Source organism: Perca flavescens, chromosome 11, assembly GCF_004354835.1.
Source record: "Perca flavescens isolate YP-PL-M2 chromosome 11, PFLA_1.0, whole genome shotgun sequence".
In the NCBI taxonomy this organism is placed as follows: Eukaryota; Metazoa; Chordata; class Actinopteri; order Perciformes; family Percidae; genus Perca; species Perca flavescens.
Window position 1 is genome coordinate 21,120,570 of NC_041341.1, and position 12,722 is coordinate 21,133,291.

At 43.5% G+C, this 12,722-nt stretch overlaps 1 protein-coding gene across 5 annotated transcripts in view; it reads left to right on the plus strand.

Annotated features, from left to right (window-relative positions):
• The window catches only part of lrp2a (low density lipoprotein receptor-related protein 2a), a 48,048-nt gene that overhangs the window by 22,197 nt on the left and 13,129 nt on the right, over window positions 1-12,722 (plus strand). For 3 of the 5 annotated variants that reach the window (XM_028590776.1, XM_028590779.1, XM_028590780.1), the window contains 23 exons: window positions 147-256; window positions 799-976; window positions 1,132-1,345; window positions 1,453-1,692; window positions 1,902-2,090; window positions 3,061-3,993; window positions 4,121-4,286; window positions 4,367-4,525; window positions 4,624-4,913; window positions 4,998-5,198; window positions 5,449-5,475; window positions 5,593-5,628; window positions 5,710-5,952; window positions 6,044-6,169; window positions 6,796-6,915; window positions 7,484-7,615; window positions 8,239-8,440; window positions 8,541-8,836; window positions 9,268-9,934; window positions 10,762-10,932; window positions 11,017-11,240; window positions 11,416-11,593; window positions 12,502-12,698. In XM_028590776.1, coding sequence (XP_028446577.1) covers window positions 147-256; window positions 799-976; window positions 1,132-1,345; window positions 1,453-1,692; window positions 1,902-2,090; window positions 3,061-3,993; window positions 4,121-4,286; window positions 4,367-4,525; window positions 4,624-4,913; window positions 4,998-5,198; window positions 5,449-5,475; window positions 5,593-5,628; window positions 5,710-5,952; window positions 6,044-6,169; window positions 6,796-6,915; window positions 7,484-7,615; window positions 8,239-8,440; window positions 8,541-8,836; window positions 9,268-9,934; window positions 10,762-10,932; window positions 11,017-11,240; window positions 11,416-11,593; window positions 12,502-12,698 — 5,299 coding nt within the window. The remainder of the gene's footprint in view (window positions 1-146; window positions 257-798; window positions 977-1,131; window positions 1,346-1,452; window positions 1,693-1,901; window positions 2,091-3,060; window positions 3,994-4,120; window positions 4,287-4,366; window positions 4,526-4,623; window positions 4,914-4,997; window positions 5,199-5,448; window positions 5,476-5,592; window positions 5,629-5,709; window positions 5,953-6,043; window positions 6,170-6,795; window positions 6,916-7,483; window positions 7,616-8,238; window positions 8,441-8,540; window positions 8,837-9,267; window positions 9,935-10,761; window positions 10,933-11,016; window positions 11,241-11,415; window positions 11,594-12,501; window positions 12,699-12,722) is intronic. The other 2 variants (XM_028590777.1, XM_028590778.1) reach the window with 1 other exon arrangement.

Consider the following 12,722-nt stretch of genomic DNA (forward strand, 5'->3'; position numbering starts at 1 on the left):
TTTTTATCATTACTGACTTTAACTGAGATCGATATTTTTGTGTGATTACACTCTTAATAGGAAAACAGAAAATGAGTGTAAGGGCAGTGTCACAACACAATTACGTTGTACAACAACTTAACTTGTTTGTACTTGTACTCGGCCAGGTTTTGAAGTTGAGAGGGGAGGTACAGTACAGGAAAACTCTCATCACAAATAACGGCTCTCCAACTGGCGCTGGCAGTCCTGTTGGCATCGCAGTGGACCCAGCACGTGGGTAAGCCCCATTTAACACAGTCCTGGCACGGTCACTTATCCCCACAGCTACTGAGCTCCAACAGCCTCTTCATCGCCATCTGCTCTGCCTCTAGAGAGAACTCAAACCAGTGTTACTGAATACCCGACTGCACACTCAAACCACAGAAACGTACAATAGAGTACATTGAACAAACAATAAAGACATTTCAAAGCCATCCCTTCTCACTCTAATATTAAGACATTGCTCTCAACTCTGATTTTGGGTTACATGACCAAAATCAGTGTTGAAAGACCTCACAAATGACCTGGTCCTCTGTGGGTTGAGAGAAATTTCTACCCTAATAAAAAGCGTTGATAATCCAATGAAGGAAATCAGAAAAGCTGATGTTCTAAGTTCTGGAAAAGTTAATATTTTGGAGATGAAAGGTTTTCACTAACAGCGACAATTTGTATCTCGGTGGTTTGACTATAAAGTGTATGCAAGGCTATTAAAAAGTAATAAGCATAGAGATCCATGACTATATTGTAAATGTAACCTCCATTCTTGTTATGTCCTCTAAGCAAACTGTACTGGACAGACCAGGGAACAGAGAGCGGCATCCCTGCCAAGGTGGCATCTGCAGACATGGATGGCTTAAACCCTGTCACCTTGTTCACCAACAACCTAGATCACATTGAGTTTCTCACTGTGGACATCACAGAGAACAAGCTGTACTGGGCTGTTACAAGCACTGGCATGGTGGGTCTTAGCTCTCTTAGCTCTCAGGAGTCACCATTTGTTATTGTTATGGACCATTGTATAAGGTTCTCAAATGTGTGCAACTTTATGCTAATCTTGGTAATTGTACAAAATGAACATACTACGTTTGAATCCCTGTCTGGTGATCTCCACAGATTGAGCGTGGGGATCCAGATGGGAGTAACCGCATCACCATAGTGACAGGCCTGTCTCACCCCTGGGGTGTGGCTGTCTATCAAAACTACCTCTACTTCACTGACCGCAACTTTGAGGTCATAGAGCGTGTGGACAAGTCCACGGGGGCCAACAGGGTTGTGCTGCGAGACAATGTTTCTGGACTCAGAGTTCTGAAAGTGCATTATCGAGAAAGTGAGTAACACAAGGAGACATCATCCTCCTCATTCACTGCTGTCTGTGTTTGGCCTGTTGTTGCTTTTGCTTTTGTTCATCATACTGCATTCTCTCCACAAACTAAGCCTCTGCAGGTACCTCCAATGGCTGCACCAACAATATGGGAGTGTGTGAGCAACTCTGCCTCCCTCGGACGCAAGGTCTGTTTACCTGTGCATGCGCCACAGGTTTTAAACTTAATGCTGACAACAGGACCTGCACTCCTTACCAGTCCTATGTTGTCATCTCCACTCTGTCTGCAATCAAAGGCTTCAGTCTGGAAGGGGCAGATCACTCTGAGGCCATGGTGCCTGTGGCTGGGAGAGGTCAGTGATTCTAATAAATTACCTAATACTGTACTGCATGTTTCATAGGATACCTTTTTTTTATGTTGAGAAAATACATGTCTAAAAGTAAAAGCTGAGTTTAGGTGGAATAATAAACTGAATAACTGACATAGTAACTGAATATCAAATGTTCATGATATGGTTCTTGTCTTTGAAGTAACAATAACGACGGGGTTATCCTCTTACAGGCCGTAATGCTTTACACATTGATGTACACATGGCTTCTGGTTTCATCTACTGGTGTGACTTCAGCAGCACTGTGGCCACACAAAACGGGGTCAGACGGATCAAGCCGGATGGCTCTGGATTACATAGTGTAGTAACATCTGGAATAGGACGCAACGGGATACGAGGCATTGCTGTGGACTGGGCTGCAGGTAAGCTATTGTGCCAGCTCACAAATGTGTTTTAGGATCTTTTTTATACATCCATTCAGTGCCTTCCTGGTTGCATCTCAAATATTTACATAAGTCATTATATTTTTATCCATGTGAATTAATTCCACAACACTTCAGATGCAGGTAGAAAAGGATCTCAGTCACTTGCTGTTGGAGGTGTTGGTTCTGAAATTGATGTAGATTAAGTTCACCACCATGAAAGCATCCTACCCTTATAAAATATTTTGTAGCCAGTTACACTGGCTGTTGTTTTCCTCTCTGTTAAAAATGCCAGCAAGTGTATATAGTCTACAATATATATCATTTAGACCAGTGAGTCATTTCAATGTGTTTTTTGTCAATTGTCCCACATTTGTACCACTTCTCTTTTTTTATATTCTAATTCTGTGCTCATATTCAATACCTTTTACCTCGCTAAATTATATTACATTTGCAACTGCAACATCTTATTTTCCCACAGTGTAGAAGAGTTTAATTTTATCTGAATAAATACACTGCTCTTAATCTGTTCCTGTAAACCAGAAAACCAAAAGAAATTCTGACTCATTTGAATTTGCTGCATGACACATGCCTCAGGCAGCAGGCTGCCAGCTAGAGTCAAAGTTAAGAAGCTTTATCATAATGACAGACTCACATAACAAGGAGATCAGTCCCACACAGCTGACAAGGAAAGAGGATTTAATTTGCTAGTTTTGGAAAAACAGAGACAGCTACAGACACGACAAACTGTTTCCTTGTTACTCATTTATAATTGCATCATTATAACTGAAGGCATAACGGAAAATCTGTTGTATATTAATAACACCATCATAATGTCAGCTGGTAAAATTTCTACTTGAATTGTGACCTGTCATACTTAGCAGTTTGTGGCTGATGACCTGATCATCCCAAGTCTTACAAATATTATGATGCCACTTTAAACACTTAGCTTACTGGGTTCTTTCCACAGGGAACCTGTATTTCACCAACGCCTTCCTAACTGAGACATATGTGGAGGTGCTCCGCCTGAACACCACTTTCCGCAGGGTGCTGCTGAAGACCCAGGTGGACATGCCACGCCACATTGTAGTGGACCCCAAAAACAGATTCTTGTTCTGGGCTGATTATGGTCAGAACCCCAAAATTGAGCGAGCACTCTTGGACGGCACCAACCGCACAATTTTAGTGTCATCAGGGATTATTACTCCTCGAGGTCTCGCTCTGGACTGGCAAACTGGCTATGTGTACTGGGTAGATGATTCCCTGGATATGATAGCCCGAGTCAACCCTCAAGGTGGGGAGACAGAGATAGTCAGGTATGGCAGCCGCTACCCAACTCCTTATGGAATCGCAGTGTTTGAGAGTAGTATCATTTGGGTGGACAGAAACCTCAAGAAGGTGTTCCAAGCAAGCAAACAGCCTGGCAGCACAGAGCAGCCTGCTGTCGTCAGAGACAACGTCAACATGCTGAGGGACGTTACCGTCTTTGACCAACGCACCCAGCCTGCCACAGTCCAGGAGCTTAACTACAACCCCTGCATGGAGGCTAATGGAGGCTGTGCCCACTTCTGCTTTGCACTCCCAGGTTCTGGCACAGGTAACCAGAACAAAAAATGCAGCTGCGCTTTTGGGAATCTTGCAGTAGATAACAAGAGCTGTGTGGTGTCAAGGGATGATTATCTTATCTTCACGACTGAGAGCACCGTGCGCAGCCTGCGCCTCAACCCCGAGGACCATGCATTGCCCTTCCCTGTGGTCAATGTCCCACGTACCTCAGTGGCACTGGATTTTGACCTCACAGACAGGAGGATCTACTTTACCCAGAGCTCAGGCGCAGGAGCAAGCAAGATCAGCTACATCAGCCTGTCCTCTCCCACCTCAGCCCCTGTAGTTGTGGCTTCAGGTAGGTTTGGCACTTCCCTACTCTGCAACATACACTTTTATTTATTCCTCTTGGATTTGTTTTTGTTTATGTAGGAATGGATACCAGTGGTATTGCTGATGTTGCTTTGTTCCCTGTGTTTGGACAGATCTGGGGGCTCCTGATGGCATTGCTTATGACTGGATAAACAGAAGAGTTTACTACAGTGACTATGTCAACCAGAGCATCAGCTCCATGTCTGTGGACGGCTCTCAAAGGACAATTATTGCCCATGTGTCCAGGCCAAGGGCCATCATGTTAGATCCCTGCAGGGGGTAAGACTATCACAACACACACACTCTTTGTTCATTAGATTAAACTGAGATTTAAAACATAAACCTTCCATGTTCCACAGTTACATGTATTGGACAGACTGGGGAACCCATGCAAAGATTGAACGTGCTACCTTGGGTGGAAACTTCAGAACAGAGATTGTGAACACTAGTCTTGTGTGGCCCAATGGACTGACCCTGGACTATGAAGAAGAGAGACTCTATTGGGCAGACGCCAGCTTGTAAGATCTGAAAAATTCTACTGCTGAAATATATACCAACTTGTTTCTATTGACCTTGTCAAACTGCTGCTATTATCATTATTTTGCTCTGCCATCAGACAGAAGATTGAGCGATCCTCTCTCACGGGGTCCAATCGGGAAGTCATCGTCAGCACAGCCATCTACCCCTTTGCTATGACCATGTTTGGCCAGTTCATCTATTGGACCGACTGGAACACACGCAGCATCTATCGGGCCAACAAACACGACGGTTCTGACCTGAGGGTCATGCTTCAGAACCTGCCATCTCGGCCAATGGACATCCATGTTCTGGCCAGCAGGAAGCAGCAGCAGTGTGATAGTCCATGTCAGCAGTTTAATGGAGGCTGCAGCCACATCTGCACACCAGGTACAAGCTGTTTCATGCTGTCACTTTTAGTGAGGTAGTTGAAAACCCCAACTAAATGTATAAACTGCAATTGTATCTTGTTAGGACCCAACGGAGCTGAGTGCCAGTGTCCATCAGAGGGCCGCTGGTACCTGGCTGACAGCAAGCACTGTATCCCTGATAATGGGACTCGCTGCCAGCCCGGACAGTTTACCTGTATGAATGGCCGCTGTATTCGTGCCCAGTGGAAATGTGACAATGACAACGACTGTGGAGATGGCAGCGATGAGTTGGAGAGAATCTGTGGTATGGTGTTCTTAAAAGGGCTTGAATAAATTGTGTTCTCTTTTTTTTGCATTTTTTCATTGTTTTGTGTTTTATTGAATTATACAAAATCTCTCTGTTGATTATTAGTCATAGCGGTCCTCATAGAGCCCTTACACCTCCTGCATGAGTGAATCAGAACTCTCTTCTCTATTAAATGCAATTCTATATCTTTTACCTTCACTAATACTAACAAGTTATGTGTTTCTGCTTTAACAAAATTCTTTCTTAGGGGCAAAACCTGACTTCAACTATGTTGGTGTGTATGCTGCTTGCACTTCATAATGACATTTCCATTGACATGCACCTAATTCCTAGGTCTTAAAACAAATGAACACTAACAAATGAATCAATATGCTTATATCTTTGCATGCAGCCCCACAGCTGTTGTCATCATTTATTGCCCTGTCAGGTAAAATGAGCTTCCACTGCATGTGTATTCAGGCCTCTCCATTGGCCAGAGCTCTGACATGTTCTTGATTCTGATTGGCAGCCTTCCACACCTGTGAGCCCACAGTGTTTACTTGTGGCAATGGGCGATGCGTGCCCTACCACTACCGCTGTGACCACTATGACGACTGTGGAGACAATAGCGACGAGATGAGCTGTCTGTTCAGGCCGTGTGACCCCAACACAGAATTCACCTGCAACAATGGCCGCTGTATCGCAAAGGACTATGTTTGCAACGGCATGAACAACTGCTATGACAACGGCACAACTGATGAACTTAACTGCCGTGAGTATCCTTAGTTTGCCACAGAAATCAAACAGAGGTAAATTGGTTATTACTTATAATAAATATCAGTTCTAATTTCTGATTAACTTAGCGGAGAGAACCTGCCAGCCAGAGCACACAAAATGTCAGTCTACCAACATCTGCATCCCACGTTCATACCTGTGTGATGGAGACAACGACTGTGGGGATATGAGCGACGAGAGTCCTACGCACTGTGGTGAGTCAGTTTTAGGATTAAAACAATATTGTGTTTTATTTCCTGTTGAAGCAAATTCATATTTGTGTCGCTCTATTAATGGCTTGAAAAGGCCTTTTTCATGGTTGTAATTAATAACATTAATAATGGCTGCATTCTAATTCCAGTTCCAGCATCATGATGTTGTTAATGCTCCTCACTTGCTCTCAATATATATATAAAAATATATATTTAGTGCACTATGTGCTAAATAGGGACTGATTTTGAAAACAACTCTATAGGTTCAAGGAATGACATGGATCATACAGCCTTACGGTCACCATAAGAGGATACAAAACTAAAAGGGTTTACAAAGAAAAACTCAGGAATAAAAAACACTGGCACAATTATTATTAATTGTGTGTGGATTTAACACACTGGAGTCTGTAAGCAGAAATCATTTTGAGTATGATATGTTGCAAGATTTTAATCTGCTCAGTATGCGTAAAACAGGGTTTTAATCCACGTAACGTTATTAGAAAAAGGATATAAAGCCAGAAACAGACAAGGTTTATCCCCCCCTCCCCCCTCCCCTCTTCAGCATGCCAAAATTCCCACCCTGTCAAGTCCTCCAATTGATTTCATGCCTTTCTACGTCTTCTACATAGCAACATCTACATGTTCCCAGAGCGAGTTCCGTTGCTCCAGCGGTCGCTGCATCCCCGCCCACTGGTACTGTGACGGAGGGGCTGACTGCGCAGACGGCTCTGATGAACCCCTGTCCTGCAGTAAGTGTCGCACAACTCTCTCATCCCCCCAAAAACGGGCCTGTTGGCTTTGTGTGTCTGCCCCCGCCCCATTATCAGCTGCTCAGTTATTGTGTGTTTGTGTCTGTCCGCCAATCTGCATCTGTGTGCTGCTGTGAGAGAGTGCTGTGAGTGATGTAGCGCAGAGTGTGAGTCAGGGGTGTATTTCTTTGTTGATGATGTGGTCAGTCAGGCCTCCTATTGTGTGCTGCATTCCTCTGTGGTGACACCCCTCAGTGTCCTCTGACAAACAGCACCTCCCCCTCCCTTTGTCCACCAGGGGTTACAGAGCCTCACTTTGGCTTTTGTTTAGATAGCTCACCATGCATGGGAATTTGGAGTTGCCATGACTATTTTGAAAGCTTTGCCAGTGTTGTAATGTGCCTTGCTTATTAGTAGAAAAGCAGTGGGGGAAGTACCTGAGATAATCACAAAAAGGAAAAAAAATGGATAATAATTGATATTGAATTTAAATGATTTGGCAGACAATAATGAAACAGTGCTGTGCTGTGTTATCTACAGTTTAATGTAATGCGATTTGTCTCTGCAGTCACACTGGTCAGAACCTGCAACACAGAACAGTTTCGCTGCGATGATGGCAGGTGCATTGCCTCATCCTGGATCTGTGATGGGGACAATGACTGTGGCGACATGAGTGACGAAGACCAGAGGCACGATTGTGGTATGCATCCTTTCATTACCTCTGCTTTCTCTCTTCCCACTTTTTCTTTCTCTTTGTCCTCTTCTTCATCCTTTTCTGCATCTTCCCACTTCATCTCCTCTTGTTCCCCATCACTTCTCCACTTTGCCCCCTAATGCTTCCCGTAACCTAACATTATTCAGGACGCTGATGGATTAAGATACACACCACTGGGGGAGTGTTGTGTGGGAGACACTGGCAGTCAGTGCCTGGCATGTTAGTCTCCTGTAGAAGGTCTCCAATCCAAGGAGTTGACATTCCTGATTTCTCCTGCCTCACTCGTTACTTTGTGCATGTCTCCTTTCTCTGGCTTCCTGGCTCAGGGTGGATCAAGACTCTTATGTCTCACCAATGTCTGCTCCAACAATAAGGTGCCTGAAGCTAAAAACTTCAGCATTGCCTGAGCCTCTGTAGGAGACTCACTTCAAACAATGTGGATCTATCACATTAGATGGATAAAGAATTTTAAATCATGGCTGCGTGTTTTGAAATACAGTTTGGAATGTTTGGCATTCCAAAAATGCAGGTTGACATTGGGTCATCACCATCATTATTCAACTTCTTGTAAATCCCCCTGCCTGATTTTTTTTTTTTTTTTTTCCCAGGCAATCGCACATGTTCGAGTGCAGAGTTCACCTGTGTGAACAACCAACCACCCCAGCGGAAATGTATTCCACGTGACTGGGTGTGTGATGGAGACGCCGACTGTGCAGACGCATTAGATGAACATCAAAACTGCTCACGCAGATCCTGTGGCATCAATGAGTTCACCTGTAGCAATGGCCTCTGCATACGCAGCTCCTATAGGTTAGATAAATGAACTCTTTTGAAATATCGCAAATGCCATCTCTAATCAGTCTGTCTAGCAATGCGAGTTCATCTTTTGTGGCCTGTCTTCTAAAATCAGGTGTGACCGACGTAATGACTGCGGGGACAGCAGTGACGAGCAGAGCTGCACCTACCAGCCGTGCCAGCAACACCAGTTCACCTGCCAGAACGGCCGCTGCGTGTCCCATGACTTTGTCTGCGATGGCGACAATGACTGCGGGGATGAGTCTGATGAGCTGGAGCACATGTGCCACACACCAGCACCTACCTGCCCCCCTGGAGAGTTCAGATGTGACAATGGACACTGTATCTCCCTGAGTCAGGTGTGCGACAGGAACGATGACTGCTCTGACAACAGCGATGAGAAGGGATGCGGTGAGTGTGAAGAGATTTACAGAATAGTTCAAGGCGCTGTCAATAATATACTTTTAACCTTTCAGGTTCTTCAGTGTTTGTCTGCATTTGGGTTCCTGGAGATGATGCATGCTCCCTCTAGGGGAGATGTCAAAGAAGTGTTAGATTATGTATAGCAAATGACTAAGGAGACTTTATGTTGTCTGTAGATACTGAATATAGCATCATCAAATTAAAATACTGCGATTTTGATTATGTCTAAGCATCTCATATTTATAGTTAAGGTAAGAATGATAAGCCACTGTATAGATTAAAAAAACAATTTGTTCTGACAAGGCAAAAACATACAGCTTGTCATCTTTGTTTTCCCCCTTCTTGATTAGATTAGACAGGACAAAAGTCTTTTCTTTGCTGATGACTTTATTGACTTCGTTAATATTCTTTGACTGCAGGTGTCAATGAATGCACAGACCCATCCATCCATCACTGTGATCACAATTGCACCGACACACCCACCAGCTTCATCTGCACCTGTCGCCCTGGCTACCGCCTGATGTCTGACAGCAAAACGTGTGACGATATCGATGAGTGTGCAGAGACACCGAGCGTTTGCAGCCAGGTCTGCGAGAACACTGTTGGCTCGTATGTGTGCAAGTGTGCCCCAGGATTCCTCCGAGAGCCGGATGGCCACAGCTGCCGTCAGAACAGCAACATTTCACCATACCTCATCTTCAGCAATCGCTATTACCTTAGGAACCTATCAACAGACGGACAGGCCTACTCTCTGATCCTGCAGGGCCTGACCAGTGTGGTGGCCATGGACTTTGATCGTGTAGACAAGCGTCTTTATTGGATTGATGTGAGCCGCAAGGTGATTGAGAGGATGTCTTTCAATGGCAGTAACAGAGAGGTGGTGGTCAATGGAGTTCTACATGGGGAGGGCCTCGCAGTTGACTGGATAGCCAGAAAACTCTACTGGGTGGACAGCTTTTTGGATTGTCTCAAAGTCTCTGAACTGGATGGTCGATTTGTGAAGAAACTGGCTGAACACTGCGTTGATGTCAATAACACCTACTGCTTTGAAAACCCCAGAGCCATTGTGTTGCATCCCAAATATGGGTAAGTCAGGCACAAGGAGGAATTATGAATCTTACTGTATCTTATGATAGAGCACTATATCAATATATCAGTAGGGCCAGTATCATTGGCTGGTCTGCTAATATTGCTTATCACAATATGTTGGTATCAGCGGGTATGATAGTGGATAGTCTGAAAGAAATTGCAGTGCAATAAATTGCAGAGATAAATGTTTTATAGGCAGAATTATTATACATATTTGATATTTCTTTGTCTTAATTCCAGTTTAATATTGTTACATTTTATTGCCCTTATTTTATGTGTCTGTAATTTCCTTTAATTTGTAAAGTATAGGGATAATAGAGAAATAATAGACAGAAGTTTTGAAACAATTTTTTAAATAAGGATTTAGTTAAGTAAAGTAAATGAGCTCCATTTAAACCCAAGTAAATAATTCTTTATTAATTTATTATTGGTAACTGTTGAATGCCTGTCGACCTGTAAGACTGTTCAGGTTACGCTAGCAGTTAATTGAAATGTATAAATAATGATGGACAACTCAACTGAATGTTACCTATAATTGGTATCAAATCGCATCATTTTTGGGGGGGGGTTTATTAGTCAGTTTTATTCACAATGTTTACATTTTTAGTTGAAGCAACTAACTGACTCTATCTCAAATTTAAGGGATCCTTGTCAGAAAGTACTCAAAACAATTATTCAGTATCTAAAAAAAAAAATCAGTTTGGCTTTTTCTCATACTGAGTGAAAATGAGTGAAACATTTTTGTTCAGAAGTATAGATTCTCTTTTTTTCAGATATATGTAGATATGATGTGATCTAAAGTAACTTTCTTGGCTCCCTGTTAGATTTGTATACTGGACAGACTGGGGAGACAAAGCCTTTATAGGTCGTGTTGGAATGGATGGAACTAACAAAGCACCTATCATCACCACCAAGATAGAGTGGCCCAACGGGATCACGATCGACTACACTAATGACAAGCTCTACTGGTCTGATGCCCATCTCAGTTACATCGAGTAAGTACATTTGTCAGGAATTGATCACACTGTTTTTCACACAGTAAAGGCAGTGAGACTTGTAACTTGTATTTCTCTTGTCAGATACTCAGACTTGGATGGTCAACACAGACACACAGTGTATGATGGAGATTTGCCTCACCCGTTTGCCCTGACTGTGTTCGAGGACTTTGTATACTGGACTGACTGGAACACACGCTCAGTAGAGAAAGGCAACAAATATGACGGCTCTGGTCGTCAGGCCCTGGTTAACACCACTCACAGACCATTTGACATCCATGTGTGTCATCCCTACAGACAGCCTATTGGTGAGTTAAAATCTCAAAATCTTGTGATCAAGACCTTTTAGTTTATTATCTCGACATGTCCTCCTTACGTTGATTTAGGTATAGGTTGATCACTAGCAGGACAATACCTGGCCTGTATTTACCCAGCTGTGGTGAACTGAGATTGTTTGACCTACTGTGGCTCTTCCTCTGACAGGAAACAATCCTTGTTCGGTGAACAATGGAGGCTGCTCTCACCTGTGCCTGATCCGTCACAGGGGGCGGGAACACACCTGTGAGTGCCCGGACCATTTCCTGACTGTCCAAATAGGAGGTGTGACCCGATGCCTTCCCATGTGCACCAGCACCCAGTACAGATGTGCTAACAATGAAAGGTTTGTCAAGATTTCTTCTTGTGGTATGCCTTGTGATCTTTTTATGTGCAGCCTTTTCATTGTTGAACTGACTGTGACATTAGTGGGACTGCCATAAACAAATCAAAACACTGTTAGGATGATAGGTTGTTGTTATATCATGCCAGGGGTTTTGTTCATATCAAAATTCAAACTTCAGGGGGCGACCTCCAGCTCACCCGGTAGAGTGTGCGCCCCCATGTAGGCTGAGTTCTTTGCAGTGGCCCTGGTTCGGATCCAACCGGCGGCCCCTTTGCTGCACTTCATCCCCTCTCTCTCCACTTTCGTGTCTATACACTGTCACTATCTAGTAAAGTAAAAAGGCCAAAAAATTATCTTAAAAAGAAAAATATATTTTTTTCGAACTTCAGATTGGATTTGTTATAATCACTCTCTCAATCAAAAATAATCCTGCTAGCAATATTTACAAAGACTGTAGTGTTCACTTGCTCCATCCATAATCTTTTATTTCAAAACACAGGAATATACTGTAGAGGAAATGTCTGTTTGCTGTCTTTGCAATAGAAAAACAGCGCCCCCTGCTGTTTAGGTAATAATGTAATCCATCAAAATCCTTCTGTGTTTGCACAAAATGTGCACACACGGTGCAGTGATGGGGTCAGTAGGGGCTACAAATCTTAATTTTTATAAATATAACTGTTTGTAAAAAGTAATGTAGTAATATAAAATTTGTGTTGTAATGATGCATTGATGTCAAATGCTACACGTGCTGCATTTACTTTTTATGGCCACTTACATTTTTGCAGCCTTTCATAGAGTTGTAAGTAGTTGTTTATTTGATGTAATGAGTTCAGAGTGGTTAAAGTGAGTGACGGAAAGCTTTTTGTGCAACATGTGGAACATTTTTTGCCCTGCCTCTGCTTCAACAGATGTATTCCTATCTGGTGGAAATGTGACGGTCAGAGGGACTGCAGAGACGGCTCAGACGAGCCTTCCACCTGCCCGGCTCGCAACTGCAGGCTCGGCCAGTTTCAGTGCAATGATGGAAACTGCACCAGTCCGCACTTCCTGTGCAACAGCAACCAGGACTGCCATGATGGCTCGGATGAAGACCCTGTGCTGTGTGGTGGGTTGTGTTCTCTAATAGCTA